Here is a 15,000-nt window from a genome sequence, read left to right on the forward strand (position 1 = left end):
CTAACAAAAAAAAAAGTAAGTAGACATACGGTTGGATATGTTAAACGAATTAGTCTACGTTACCTATAGGCTATACCAAATAAGCCCATGTCTAACCTATATTGAGTTCGGTCAGCTAAATAATTTTGATGGTTACGTGTTGTTTGGGCGCACTACAATGCAAAGGAATTAAGGCAATTGCGTTGTTTATTGTGGGTTTTTTCTATTCGAGATATACTACTATGTGTGAATAATTATTTGGCCTCGCTTTCAAGTGAAGTGCATCTCCGATTGGCGACAATGTAAGGCTATGTAGCCTGCTTTGTTTGTCGCGACCGTCTATTTTCATTATAATTCAAGTTTGATGATAAAGTGCAGTCCGATGGGTTTGATTTCCCCCCTTCAGCTATTTGCCTTGGCCAATAAGTTGCAGGTAATTTATTATTATTATTTATTTTATTTATTTTTGTTTAAATAGAGATGACATACATATGTTATTGTATAATTTAAGTTTGTGCGCGTAATTGACAGCCTAAGGCTTATGAGGCACATTTTTTTTATTTTTTTTTATTTCAACTTAAAAACGTATGAGCCTATATGCCTATGCCTACAACATAGGCTATGTGTTCATCTTTATTTTCCTGCCTGTCGTTGACAATGGAGATTGTTTGATATTTTGTCATGGCTGCAGATCAATCAATAAAGGTTCATCTTTGTCGAGAAATTGTTCACTGCTTCACTGTGCACCCCGCCCTCGTCCCTATTTGAGCATTATAACGTTAACAAGTTAATATTCATTGAAATAAATTCAGAATTTTTTTTTTACCTAATGAAAATATAGGTCTAGTCTTTCTAAAACATTTTTTTAACTTCTTAAAAGCCTCGTTCGGCTTGCTGAAACTGCGCACACAAAGTGTGAGGAACGCACTCCTGATCTGAGGGCATTGGCAACAATAGTCAACACTGGCAATGACAATAATATTATAATAATGATAAATAATATTATCACGCATTAATATCTCTTAGCCTCGAATGCGTGGCCAAGAGATGCGTAGCACGCATTGAATGTCTCTGCTGCATTGGATCAGTCTCCTTTCTTTAACAGGCAAAAGCTTTATAACCTCACTAATGCCTTGCATCGTCTATATTAGATATATAACAACGGGCGGGTGCGGGCGGGTGTTGTTTTGATAAAATGTTGGTTCGGGTGGATGGCGGATGGTTGACGACTTTTGTGATGCGGTTGCGGATGAAATAATTGCCTATCCGCGCATCTCTAGTGGCCAATAAAACAGAATCTGCAGATAAACGCAAAATAATATCAAGGAAATTGACATAAATGTGAGTGAAATGTTGTCATTGTGAGGAGCAGGAACATTTGTTTGGGAAAATAATGTGTCATTCATCCCAGAAACACGTCCTAAACTAAACGTTGAGAAGACCACTTGAAAAAGCGACTCAACGAGGTAGCTAAAGCTAAAGCTAGCAAGAACACTCCGTACCCGCACAACACATCTCATCTGCTTGTGTTGTTGTGAACGACATCAACGATGTAAGATCAATGTACAAACAGGCAGTCGCAACTTCAGTGATCCTACACTCTCATTTACATTAACATTGATATTATACATGTGGGCCCACAGATAGAAATGCTGTTAAATGTAGCTTTGATGTAGCTAGCTATACTTTTGCCGTGTAGCTTGCTACAATTCTCTGGGGATAGCTTCCCCTGTAGCTCAGCTACATTTAATCGGAAGTAACATGTAACCACATGAATATGACCAATGTATGGTCATGTAACTACTTGGTATTGGATCGATACCTAAATTTGTGGTATCATCCAAAACTAATGCAAAGTATCAAACAACAGAAGAATAAGTGATTATTACCTTTTAACAGAAGTGTAGATAGAACATGTTAAAAGAGAAAGTAAGCAGATATTAACAGTAAATGAACAAGTAGATTAATAATTAATTTTCTACCACTTGTCCTTAATAATATTGACAAAATAATTGAATGGAAAATGACACAATATGTTACTGCATATGTCAGCAGCTTAATTAGGAGTCTTTGTTTGCTTACCTACTAATAAAAGACAAGTTGTCTTGTATGTTCACTATTTTATTTAAGGACAAACTTGCAATAAGAAACATATGTTCAATGTACCGTAAGACTTTTTGTTAAAATAAAGCCAATAATGCAATTTTTTGCGGTCCCCTTTATTTAGAAAAGTATCAAAATACATTTTGGTATCGGGACAACACTAGTAGTACACTATAAGTTGACTCAACTCAACTCAGTCAAAGCAACAAAATGAATTGACTGAGTTAAGTTAATTCAACATTTTTTGCTTGTTTATATTTATTTTTTTACAGTGTGCGCTGACCTTCCCAAGCGCGTGATGTAACACACATGTACACATTTAGTGGAAATCCAAAAGGACGCGGTGTCAAGGTTGGAGGAGGAATGATGCTCACTTTATGGCGCGCTATAAATCTAGGAACACATGGTATTTACCGCCACACACACACACACACACACACACACACCGGGTCACATGATGGCGAGGTTCGATAGAGTGCGAGATGCAGAGCGATTATATCCGCCCGTGTAATTGATGGATGATGCTTGCTGTGTGATGACTAATTAGCATCATTACTGCTGCTCTCGTTCATTAGTGATGGCTTCTAAGTGAGGCCTGACAGGAACTCTGCTCAGGAAGATGGGCTTCTGCTCATACCTGAGGGATGCTTCCTCTGGGGAGACAATGGTGGAACCTAACATTGTAGAACATGTGGAGCTTTAGCTGGAACTAATGTGTGTGTGTGTGTGTGTGTGTGTGTGTCAGGTCTTCTAGGTATGGTGGCCCACATGATGTACACACAAGTGTTTCAGATCACAGTCAGTCTGGGTCCTGAAGACTGGAGGCCTCACAGCTGGGACTATGGTTGGTCGTTCTGGTACGTTCTCCACACACATCATCCTCCTATTTATTTACCCCCCATGACTATCTGTTGGCTTTACCGATGGACTGGACTCCCACATAATGTACGAATTCCATAATTACACCAACTCGACATTCATTGCAGTCTGGAAGTGGGGTCCCTACATCTGCGGCCCCTTCTCAAGGTTTCTTTCTTTGAGTTTGTCCTTGCCCGGATGTCGGTGTGGATCAGGGGGTGTCATGAGTTTGTGAAGCCCTTCGAGACACTTGTTTTTAAAGGCCTACTGAAATGCGATTTTCTTATTTAAACGGGGATAGCAGGTCCATTCTATGTGTCATACTTGATCAATTCGCAATATTGCCATATTTATGCTGAAAGGATTTAGTAGAGAACATCGACGATAAAGTTCGCAACTTTTGGTCGCTGATAAAAAAGCCTTGCCTGTACCGGAAGTAGCAGACGATATGCGCGTGACGTCACAGGTTGTGGAGCTCCTCACATCCGCACATTGTTTACAATCATGGCCACCAGCAGCGAGAGCGATTCGGACAAAGAAAGCAACGATTTCCCCATTAATTTGAGCGAGGATGAAAGATTCGTGGATGAGGAAAGTGAGAGTGAAGGACTAGAGGGCAGTGGGAGCGATTCAGATAGGGAAGATGCTGTGAGAGGCGGGTGGGACCTGATATTCAGCTGGGAATGACTAAAACAGTAAATAAACACAAGACATATATATATACTCTATTAGCCACAACACAACCAGGCTTATATTTAATATGCCACAAATTAATCCCGCATAACAAACACCCCCCCCCCCCCCCCTCCCGTCCATATAACCCGCCAATTCAACTCAAACACAACACACTCAATCCCACAGCCCAAAGTACCGTTCACCTCCCCAAAGTTCATACAGCACAAATATTTCCCCAAAGTCCCCAAAGTTACGTACGTGACATGCACATAGCGGCACGCACGTACGGGCAAGCGATCAAATGTTTGGAAGCTGCGTACTCACGGTACCGCGTCTGCGTATCCAACTCAAAGTCCTCCTGGTAAGAGTCTCTGTTGTCCCAGTTCTCCACAGGCCAATGGTAAAGCTTGACTGTCATCTTCCGGGAATGTAAACAATGAAACACCGGCTGTGTTTGTGTTGCTGCATGCCGGCCGCAATACACCGCTTCCCACCTACAGCTTTCTTCTTTGCTGTCTCCATTGTTCATTGAACAAATTGCAAAAGATTCACCAACACAGATGTCCAGAATACTGTGGAATTTTGCGATGAAAACAGACGACTTAATAGCTTGCCACCATGCTGTCACAAAATGTCCTCTATAATCCATGACGTCACGCGCCGGCGTCATCATACCGAGACGTTTTGCGCGATATTTCGCGCAAAATTTAAAATTTCACTTTAGTAAGCTAACCCGGCCGTATTGGCATGTGTTGCAATGTTAAGATTTCATCATTGATATATAAACTATCAGACTGCGTGGTCGGTAGTAGTGGGTTTCAGTAGGCCTTTAAGGGCTATAGAATTTAGGGCCGGGCACTACAACAATAGCAATATACTGTATATCACAACAGGACACAATCAATATCAATACAAAATGCGTTCGATAAAACGTTTGATCTATATATTTTTGCCCCCAAGAGTGTTCGATAAAGTTAAAAGAAATGTTGATTAAATAATTTAATTCATTTTTAATACATTTCACATTTATTTTCTGCATGTAAAACTACATATAATCCTTATCAAATGTGTTGTGTAGGGCTGGGCATTAGAATAATATCGATATACATCGCAGTAGACACGTAATCGATAGCAATAAAAATAGCAGACGTTCGATACATGCTTTATTCTTCTTAGTCGGAAGAAAGCGGAAGTTACGAAGCAAGGTTGGTTGCATGAGCAAAGGCACGAGAGCAACGCAGGAAGTGATCACTGATCAGTGGGAGTGACACGCAAACAGCCAATCAGGTAACAGTACAAACTATCTTTTGGTTGCGCCATCTTGTTGTCTCGCGGTTGATTCTTTGCATGGAGTGACAAGAGAAAGTAAAAATGTTTTTGTTTTTTTTGTAAACGGACCGTAGTCAGACTAAGGCGCTAGTAATCAGTAATACCCGACCACCTTAGCCACGCTCATCCTTTAGAGCATACAGTCGAGGTCAAAAGTTGACATACACTTGTAAAGAACATAACATTTCTACAACTCTTTTTTTTTTGTGATAGAGTGATTGGAGCACATACTTGTTGGTCACAAAAACATTCATGAAGTTTGTTTTTTATTAATTTATTATGGGTCTACTACAAATCTGCTGGGTCAAAAGTATACATACAGCAATGTTAATATTTGGTTACATGTCCTTTGGCAAGTTTCACTGCAATAAGGCGCTTTTGATAGCCATCCACAAGCTTCTGGTTGAATTTTTGACCACTCCTCTTGACAAAATTGGTGCAGTTCAGCTAAATGTGTTGGTTTTCTAACATGGACTTGTTTCTTCAGCATTGTCCAGGACTTTGGGAAGGCCATTCTAAAACCTTCATTCTAGCCTGATTTAGCCATTCCATTACCACTTTTGACGTGTGTTTGGGGTCATTGTCCTGTTGGAACACCCAACTGCGCCCAAGACCCAACCTCCGGGCTGATGATTTTAGGTTTGTTGTGTTTACTGAGGGGAGGTGACGGCTCAGACACCAGGGGGCAGTATATACAATAATTTATTATATATAATAAAGATATATAATAATAAACAATACAACTAAACTATAGAAATGGAGTGTGTGACTAAAATACAAGAGTGTGTGTGGTGTAAGACTATGTGTGTAGATATCTGAAGTGTGTTACCAAGTGTTGATGAGAAAAGGCAGACAAGTCCAAAGAGGGCAAGGCAAAAGGGGTCCAAGATCAGCGAGGGGTCCGTGGGGCAGAGAAAGACGTCAGAGTCCAGGGGCGAGTGAGGAGTCGGGAAACGAAGAAGGCAGTCCAAAACACCGGGGAAACAACGGGAGATCTCGAGGAGGGAAGACTCGGGAAGGCACTGCGGTAGAGCAACATTGACGTCAGAATCACGGAGGGAAAAACAACACAGTAAGAGCGCATAAGGCTTACGGTACACAAAGAGGTAACTAAGTTCCCGCATCGATCCTTGGTTCACTGGTCTCTTATACATCTCGCCCTCATCAGTCCCAGGTGTGCAGGCTTGTCGCTGCGTGGGCGTGCTGCGTGGGCGTGCTGCGCTCAGCGCGAGCAGGGGCGTGTCCGAGCGCGCTGTCAACGGCTCCTCCAAGTGCTCCCGCAGAGGAGGGAGAAGTAGACAAGGTTGTCCTGAAGAATTTGGAGGTAATCCTCCTTTTTCATTGTCCCATTTAAAGCACCAGTTCAATTGGCAGCAAAACAGGCCCAGAGCACAATACTACCACCACCATGCTTGACGGTGGGCATGGTGCTCCTGGGATTAAAGGCATCACCTTTTCTCCTCCAAACATATTGCTGGGTATTGTGGCCAAACAGCTCAATTTTTGTTTCATCTGACATCACATGGACAAAGATAAGACCTTCTGGAGGAAAGTTCTGTGGTCAGATGAAACAAAAATTGAGCTGTTTGGCCACAATACCCAGCAATATGTTTGGAGGAGAAAAGGTGAGGCCTTTAATCCCAGGAACACCAGGCCTACCGTCAAGCATGGTGGTGGTCGGAGGGGCCGTAGGCGCAAACTGGCAGCCTCGCTTCCATCAGTCTACCCCAGGGCAGCTGTGGCTACAAATGTAGCTTACCACCACCAGGTGTGAATGAATGATGGGTTCCCACTACTCTGTGAGCGCTTTGAGTATCTAATAATAGAAAAGCGTGATATAAAATCTAATCCATTATTATTATTATTATTATGCTCTGGGCCTGTTTTGCTGCCAATGGAACTGGTGCTTTAAATGGGACAATGAAAAAGGAGGATTACCTCCAAATTTTTCAAAAGTGGTAAAGGAATGGCTAAATCAGGCTAGAATTAAGGTTTTAGAATGGCCTTCCCAAAGTCCTGACTTAAACGTGTGGACAATGCTGAAGAAACAAGTCCATGTCAGAAAACCAACACATTTAGCTGAACTGCACCAATTTTGTCAAGAGGAGTGGTCAAAAATTCAACCAGAAGCTTGTGGATGGCTACCAAAAGCGCCTTATTGCAGTGAAACTTGCCAAGGGACATGTAACCAAATGTTAACATTGCTGTATGTATACTTTTGACCCAGCAGATTTGGTCACATTTTCAGTAGACCCATAATAAATTCATAAAAGAACCAAACTTCATGAATGTTTTTTGTGACCAACAAGTATGTGCTCCAATCACTCTATCACAAAAGAATAAGAGTTGTTGAACGTATTGGAAACTCAAGACAGCCATGACATTATGTTCTTTACAAGTCTATGTAAACTTTTGATCGCGACTGTAGGTGTTAAGTAAATTAATTATCTATAGCCCCCGGGATGATATTTGATTAGTATTAGAACCGGCCCGCAGACCACAGCCGTCTGCTGCTGTTTTGCACGCACCAATACTACATTACCCACAATGCAACGGTAGCCCGCGAACTCACTGCAGCGCCTCAAGTGGGCCTCGACTTCATTATTCATCAGCATTCAGGGCAGACGTCAACTTTCAGCAACCCCCCTCCCCAATAATGGCTAAAAGGAAGGTGGACGGTGAGAACGGAGTTTTAAGCCAGGTGGGAGGCAGAGTACATGTTCACGGAGGTAAAAGGCAAACCTGTGTGTTTTCTGTGTGGACAAAGTGTGGCTGTAATGAAATAATATAATCTAAGAAGGCACTATGAAACGTCTAAGAAAGACAAAGACGAGAATATGGACACGGAACCAAGGCTACAGAAGGTGGAAGAATTAAAACAAGGTCTTAAGTCCCGGCAGGCTCTGTTCACAAATGCCACATCACAAAGCTATGTTGTCGTTTTGATAACTAACACCATGTTTAATTATAATTGTAATATTTGAATGATGATAAATGAATGTGTTGTGGCAGTGTGCGGATTTCACCAATGCAGCGGTTTGTGGAAACAATCGGTTGATTTTCCAAACATTTTTAATAAACTGCCAACTAGAGATGTCCGATAATGGCTTTTTTGCCGATATCCGATATTGTCCAACTCTTAATTACCGATTCCGATATCAACCGATACCGATATATACAGTCGTGGAATTAACACATTATTATGCCTAATTTTGTTGTGATGCCCCGCTGAATGCATTAAACAATGTAACAAGGTTTTCCAAAATAAATCAACTCAAGTTATGGGAAAAAATGCCAACATGGCACAAACCATATTTATTATTGAAGTCACAAAGTGCATTATTTTTTTTAACATGCCTTAAAACAGCAGCTTGGAATTTGGGACATGCTCTCCCTGAGAGAATGAGGAGGTTGAGGTGGGCGGGGTTGAGGTGGGTGGGGGGGGGGGGTAGCGGGAGGTGTATATTGTAGCGTTCCGGAAGAGTTAGTGCTGCAAGGGGTTCTGGGTATTTGTTCTGTTGTGTTTATGTTGTGTTACGGTGCGGATGTTCTCCCAAAATATGTTTGTCATTCTTGTTTGGTGTGGGTTCACAGTGTGGCGCATATTTGTAACAGTGTTAATGTTGTTTATACGGCCACCCTCAGTGTGACCTGTATGGCTGTTGACCAAGTATGCATGGCATTCACTTGTGTGTGTGAAAAGCCGTAGATATTATGTGATTGGGCCGGCACGCAAAGGCATGAGGAGGTTGAGGTGGGCCGGGTTGGGGGGGGGGGGGGGGGTGTATATTGTAGCGTCCCGGAAGAGTTAGTGCTGCAAGGGGTTCTGGGTATTAGTTCTGTTGTGTTTATGTTGTGTTACGGTGCGGATGTTCTCTCGAAATGTGTTTGTCATTCTTGTTTGGTGTGGGTTCACAGTGTGGCGCATATTTCTAACAGTGTTAAAGTTGTTTATACGGCCACCCTCAGTGTGACCTGTATGGCTGTTGACCAAGTACGCCTTGCATTCACTTGTGTCTCCCTACGTCCGTGTACACAGTGGCGTTTTAAAAAGTCATACATTTTACTTTTTGAAACCGATACCGATAATTTCCGATATTACATTTTAAAGCATTTATCGGCCGATAATATCGGCAGTCCGATATTATCGGACATCTCTACATGCCAAACAGGAAGTGCTTAAAGTTTAATGGCTTTGTAAAGACACTGAGACAAAGTCTAAGTTAATTGTGTTCTTCATGGTGTTTTTGAAACTGCACCAATTTTTTTCTTCAGAGTTTTCAACTTACGTCAAGTGTTTCGCCAAAATTATTATTTGTAGTATGTACATTTTCAGAATGTACTTGTTCTATATTTGGCCACAGTGAGACAAAGAAAATAATCTGAAGTTGTCTTTTTTTTTAAAAGTTATTATGCCCTTATTTTACCAGTCCAGCCCGCATGGGAATAGATTTTCCTTCATGCGGCCTTTGAGCTAAAATGAGTTTGACACCCCTGCTTTAGAGCATCATTGGGCTGCGACTGCCCCCTGGAGGGCCGCCAAAAAATAAGTGTTATATGTTACAAATAAGAATCGCCATTCATTCGATAATCTGACCGATATAAAACACTTATATGATGATACAGTTTTCAGCCATATCGCCCAGCCCTACTGCAAATACATTTTGAGTGATTGAACCATGAGGTCATCATTGTAGTTCTTCCAAAGCAGACTCCCACAATCCCCTGCACCAGAGGCTGGTTCCTTGTGCATCCAGTGATTGGGCCACCAAATCTATCTCCATTCTCCCATGTTTCCTTAAAGGGGAACATTATCACAATTTCAGAAGGGTTAAAACCATTAAAAATCAGTTCCCAGTGGCTTATTTTATTTTTCGAAGTTTTTTTCAAAATGTTACCCATCACGCAATATCCCTAAAAAAAGCTTCAAAGTGCCTGATTTTAACCATCGTTATATACACCCGTCCATTTTCCTGTGACGTCACATAGTGAAGCCAACTCAAACAAACATGGTGCATAGATCAGCAAGCTATAGCGACATTAGCTCGGATTCAGACTCGGATTTCAGCGGCTTAAGCGATTCAACAGATTACGCATGTATTGAAACGGATGGTTGTAGTGTGGAGGCAGGTAGCGAAAACGAAATTGAAGAAGAAACTGAAGCTATTGAGCCATATCGGTTTGAACCGTATGCAAGCGAAACCGACGAAAACGACACGACAGCCAGCGACACGGGAGAAAGCGAGGACGAATTCGGCGATCGCCTTCTAACCAACGATTGGTATGTGTTTGTTTGGCATTAACGGAAGCTAACAACTATGAACTAGGTTTACAGCATATGAAACACATTTGGCAACATGCACTTTGAGAGTGCAGACAGCCCAATTTTCATCAATTATTATATTCTGTAGACATACCCTCATCCGCGCTCTTTTCCTGAAAGCTGATCTGTCCAGTTTTGGAGTTGATGTCAGCAGGCCAGGGAAGCTAGGGTCGATATTCTTCTCTTGATCATCTTCGGTGGCATAAGGGACGGTGTGAGCCAAGACATCCAGGGGGTTTAGCTCGCTCGTCTGCGGGAACAAACTGCCGCCATTGCTTGCCGTGCTACCGAGGTCCTTTGTCCCTGAATTGCTCACACACTCCGGCAGATTCAATGGGGGTCTGGCGGCAGATTTCTTTGACTTTATCGTTGGAAATGCATCTGCTTTGAGTGTCGCAGGATATCCACACATTCTTGCCATCTCTGTCGTAGCATAGCTTTCGTCGGTAAAGTGTGCGGAACAAACGTCCAATTTCTTGCCACTTTTGCATCTTTGGGCCACTGGTGCAACTTGAATCCGTCCCTGTTCGTGTTGTTACACCCTTTGACAACACACCGACGAGGCATGATGTCTCCAAAGTACGGAAAACAGTCGAAAAAAACGGAAAATAACAGAGCTGATTTGACTCGGTGTTTGAGAAAATGGCGGATTGCTTCCCGCGCTCCGAAAGCGAATATTAGAAAGGCGTTTAATTCGCCAAAATTCACCCATTTAGAGTTCGGAAATCGGTTAAAAAAATATATGGTCTTTTTTCTGCAACTTCAAGGTATATATTGACGCTTACATAGGTCTGGTGATAATGTTCCCCTTTAAATGTTACAGTTGGTGAACAACCATCAGCAGTTGTGATGTTGGTTAGAATGTTCTGGTAACGTTAATGTCTTCTTCCGAGCAGCATGGCATGGGGTTCCTTCACGTGCTGCATGGCCGCCTCCGTCACCACGCTCAACTCCTACACCAAAACTGTAATCGAGTTCCGCCACAAGCGCAAACTGTTCGAGCAGGGCCTCCGCGAGGAACAGAACTTCCTGGACCAGGAGGCCTTCCACTACTTCCGGGACCGCTCCCTGCAGTCCATCTCCGGCGCCCTGGACGTCTACGCCGGCCACGGGGGCATGGCCGGTCCCGGTCCCGACTCTGGACCAGGGCCTGGTCAGGGGAAGATGAGAGCGGCCTCCATAGACTTGGGCGAGAACACGGACTCACTGGGGGAGGAGCAGTGCTGAGACTCCTGGGACAGAACCCTGACACGGTTCTGAGCTCAGATGCGAATGTGCTTTATGTGTTTTATCAGCTCAAACAGACTTGATAAGAGAGAAAGTTAGTGAAACATGAAGACTCTCTTTGTTTATATATGACTAATAATACACAGTATGATGACAACAACACAACGTATATGACGCAACTTTTGGTCTGTTTGTGAAAGTTAGCGTTTTCAAGATGCTACAAGTAGTATTTGAATGTAACTCGGTGACGTCCGTCCATTGAATAAGCAGAAACCAGTGCCCTGAACGTTACGTAGTGTGTAACAGGAAGAGAAGCTAGCAGGTGACATTAAATTGCATCGCTTGTTTACACTTTTACAATTTACCACGGGGGTGCTTCAGTTTTTTCCATTGAGGGCCGCACACTGAGACATTAAAACATGCGGGGGCCATTTTCATAGTTTTCATTTTAAAAACCAAACCAATTTATACATCGTTTCTAACCTTGAGGGCTCCCCTCAAGTTTGGTCCCGGGAACCCCCACAAAATTGTGACAAATAAGTGATTTGTTATTTTTTTTTTTTTTTTCATATTCAACGCTTCTATCTCTAGATCAACTTTGCAAAAAATATGATTTATGCCCTTTTTGTTGTAGAAAATCTTTTTTTATGGCAAAAACACAAAATATGCAATATTTTCCACAAAAAAAAATTTCAAAGAGGAATATTTGATGTGAAGTAATTGGAGCCTTGAATGGATTAATGTTTCAAAACACTGATCTTGATTAATTTTTTTTAAATTATTTTTTTTTTTTTTTTGCAAAGGCAGTTAAAAAAATAAATCACACTAAAGATCCTGGCGATCCAAAAAGGCCCCACTTATGAAAGTGTTAAAAATAATTTTTTTGAACACTTAAATCACTAGATCAGCTTCAAATCGATGCGTCACTTTTATTATTTTTTTATGTATTTAAATTTTTTGGTCAAATAATACTTTGGTTTTTTTTATATGGCAAACACACAAAATATGCAACATTTTCACCCCCAAATATTTCAAAGTGTAATATTCGATGTGAGGTAATTGGAGCCTTGAATAGGTCAATAATTCATAACAACATTGGTTTAATTCATTATATTTTTTTGAGTAATGAGTTGTTTTTTTTATAAATTCCACAAAAATGATTGGGAATCCAAAAGGGCCCCACTAACGAAAGTGTTAAAAATAAGTCAAACATGCTTTTTTCTTTCAGCATTTAAATCTTATCAACTTCAGATGTATTTGTCAAGTACAAATTCTTATATTTTTTATTATTTTTGTTTGTTTTCTGCCCATTTTGTCAAAGAAAACTTAGTTTTCGATATGTCAAACACACAAAATATGCAACATTTTCCCCCAAAAAATATTTCAAGGTGGAATATTTGATGTGAATTAATTGGAGCCTTGAATAGGGTCAATAATTCATAACAACATTACGTTTGATTCGTAATTTTTTGAGCAATGACAGCTTTAAAGAAAAAAAAACAGCCTGCATGGCAGCTTTCTGTTATTAGAGCCAATTTTGCAAATTTTTCTCTTTATATTTATATAATTTATATAATATTTCACCTGTTTGCTCTTTTCTTCTACCCTTTATTTATTTTTTAAATAGTATTTTTAGAATGCGCTGCGTGCCGTAAAAAAAATTAGCTGCAGGCCACAAATGGCCCCCGGCTGCACTTTGAAGACCCCCGGTTTAACATGTCTGAAAAGGAGTAAAAAAAGAAGCAGACCCTACCCCTTTCAGCTTTTCCTGACAGTTTGTTCACCTCCTGTGACTCATAAATCAGTGTTAATTATCTCATGTTGTTCATTAGGACAAAATGCTACACGAAGCACTTTGAATCAACTTTATTTACAGGCCTTTCATTGATACTGAATGTGAACACTTTAAAGCACAGTTGTGTTCTGCGAAAACCAACTATTCTTACGCAGCTTGTGTTTTGTACAGTATTTGTACCAATCCTTGGACACTGTTGAAACACAAACAATAGCATTACAATACAGATATTTACTCTGAAGTTAGTGCTGTCAAACGTTAGCGCGCACTTTCTTCCAGTCAGGGTTCTGCGATATTTGTGAGTTTTATTGTCATTAAGCTGTCATTGTTGCAACATGTAAGAACTAAAGAGTTCAAGAGCAAGCTTTTTGGTGTTAAACTATATGTGGTGTGGTGTTTATCTATTTGAATGAATATGCACATGAATAAACATCACAATAACAGCATATTGTACTGGTATTTTTGCATGATTTTCCTTCTTCCTATAGTGCCAGTGAGGCGAAGGTCTTCTTGAGTTAGTCTTCTTGGGTTAGCTAATCAGCTGCAACGCGGCTTTGTACTAGGAATCGGTAGGAAATGGATGGATATAGATACATAAATATAAATGTATAGTACAGGCCAAAAGTTTGGACACCTTCTCATTTCAATACGTTTTCTCTACTCTCATGACTATTTACATTGTACAAACCCCGTTTCCATATGAGTTGGGAAATTGTGTTAGATGTAAATATAAACGGAATACAATGATTTGCAAATCATTTTCAACCCATATTCAGTTGAATATGCTACAAAGACAACATATTTGATGTTCAAACTGATAAACTTCTTTTTTTTTGCAAATAATCATTAACTTTAGAATTTGATGCCAGCAACACGTGACAAAGAAGTTGGGAAAGGTGGCAATAAATACTGATAAAGTTGAGGAATGCTCATCAAACACTTATTTGGAACATCCCACAGATGAACAGGCAAATTGGGAACAGGTGGGTGCCATGATTGGGTATAAAAACAGCTTCCCAAAAAATGCTCAGTCTTTCACAAGAAAGGATGGAGCGAGGTACACCCCTTTGTCCACAACTGCGTGAGCAAATAGTCAAACAGTTTAAGAACAACGTTTCTCAAAGTGCAATTGCAAGAAATTTAGGGATTTCAACATCTACGGTCCATAATATCATCAAAAGGTTCAGAGAATCTGGAGAAATCACTCCACGTAAGCGGCATGGCGGGAAACCAACATTGAAGGACCGTGACCTTCGATCCCTCAGACGGCACTGTATCAAAAACTGACATCAATCTCTAAAGGATATCACCACATGGGCTCAGGAACACTTCAGAAAACCACTGTCACTAAATACAGTTGGTCGCTACATCTGTAAGTGCAAGTTAAAGCTCTACTATGCAAAGCGAAAGCCATTTATCAACAACATCCAGAAACGCCGCCGGCTTCTCTGGGCCCGAGATCATCTAAGATGGACTCATGCAAAGTGGAAAAGTGTTCTGTGGCCTGACGAGTCCACATTTCAAATTGTTTTTGGAAATATTCGACATCGTGTCATCCGGACCAAAGGGGAAGCGAACCATCCAGACTGTTATCGACGCAAAGTTCAAAAGCCAACATCTGTGATGGTATGGGGGTGCATTAGTGCCCAAGGCATGGGTAACTTACACATCTGTGAAGGCACCATTAATGCTGAAAGGTACATAGGTTTTG

The 15,000-nt window shown here is 41.1% G+C and overlaps 2 protein-coding genes across 6 annotated transcripts in view; one reads left to right on the forward strand and one right to left on the reverse strand.

Annotated features, from left to right (window-relative positions):
* gsg1l (gsg1-like) overlaps positions 1 to 13,699 on the forward strand; it is a 48,962-nt gene extending 35,263 nt beyond the window's left edge. Inside the window, exons 4-5 of the mRNA XM_061981430.1 lie at positions 2,828 to 2,939; positions 11,164 to 13,699. Coding sequence (XP_061837414.1) covers positions 2,828 to 2,939; positions 11,164 to 11,494 — 443 coding nt within the window. The 3' untranslated portion in view covers positions 11,495 to 13,699. The remainder of the gene's footprint in view (positions 1 to 2,827; positions 2,940 to 11,163) is intronic.
* The window catches only part of hoatz (HOATZ cilia and flagella associated protein), a 144,528-nt gene that overhangs the window by 87,730 nt on the left and 41,798 nt on the right, over positions 1 to 15,000 (reverse strand). Inside the window, exon 2 of one of the 5 annotated variants that reach the window (XM_061981432.1) lies at positions 5,272 to 5,966. The exons of the other annotated variants lie outside the window; for them this stretch is intronic. The gene's annotated coding sequence lies outside the window, so the exon portion shown is untranslated. Of the gene's footprint in view, positions 1 to 5,271; positions 5,967 to 15,000 lie in introns of those variants that run through there. 5 annotated transcript variants of the gene reach the window in all.

Source organism: Nerophis lumbriciformis, linkage group LG24 (genome assembly GCF_033978685.3).
Source record: "Nerophis lumbriciformis linkage group LG24, RoL_Nlum_v2.1, whole genome shotgun sequence".
NCBI classification, from domain to species: Eukaryota; Metazoa; Chordata; class Actinopteri; order Syngnathiformes; family Syngnathidae; genus Nerophis; species Nerophis lumbriciformis.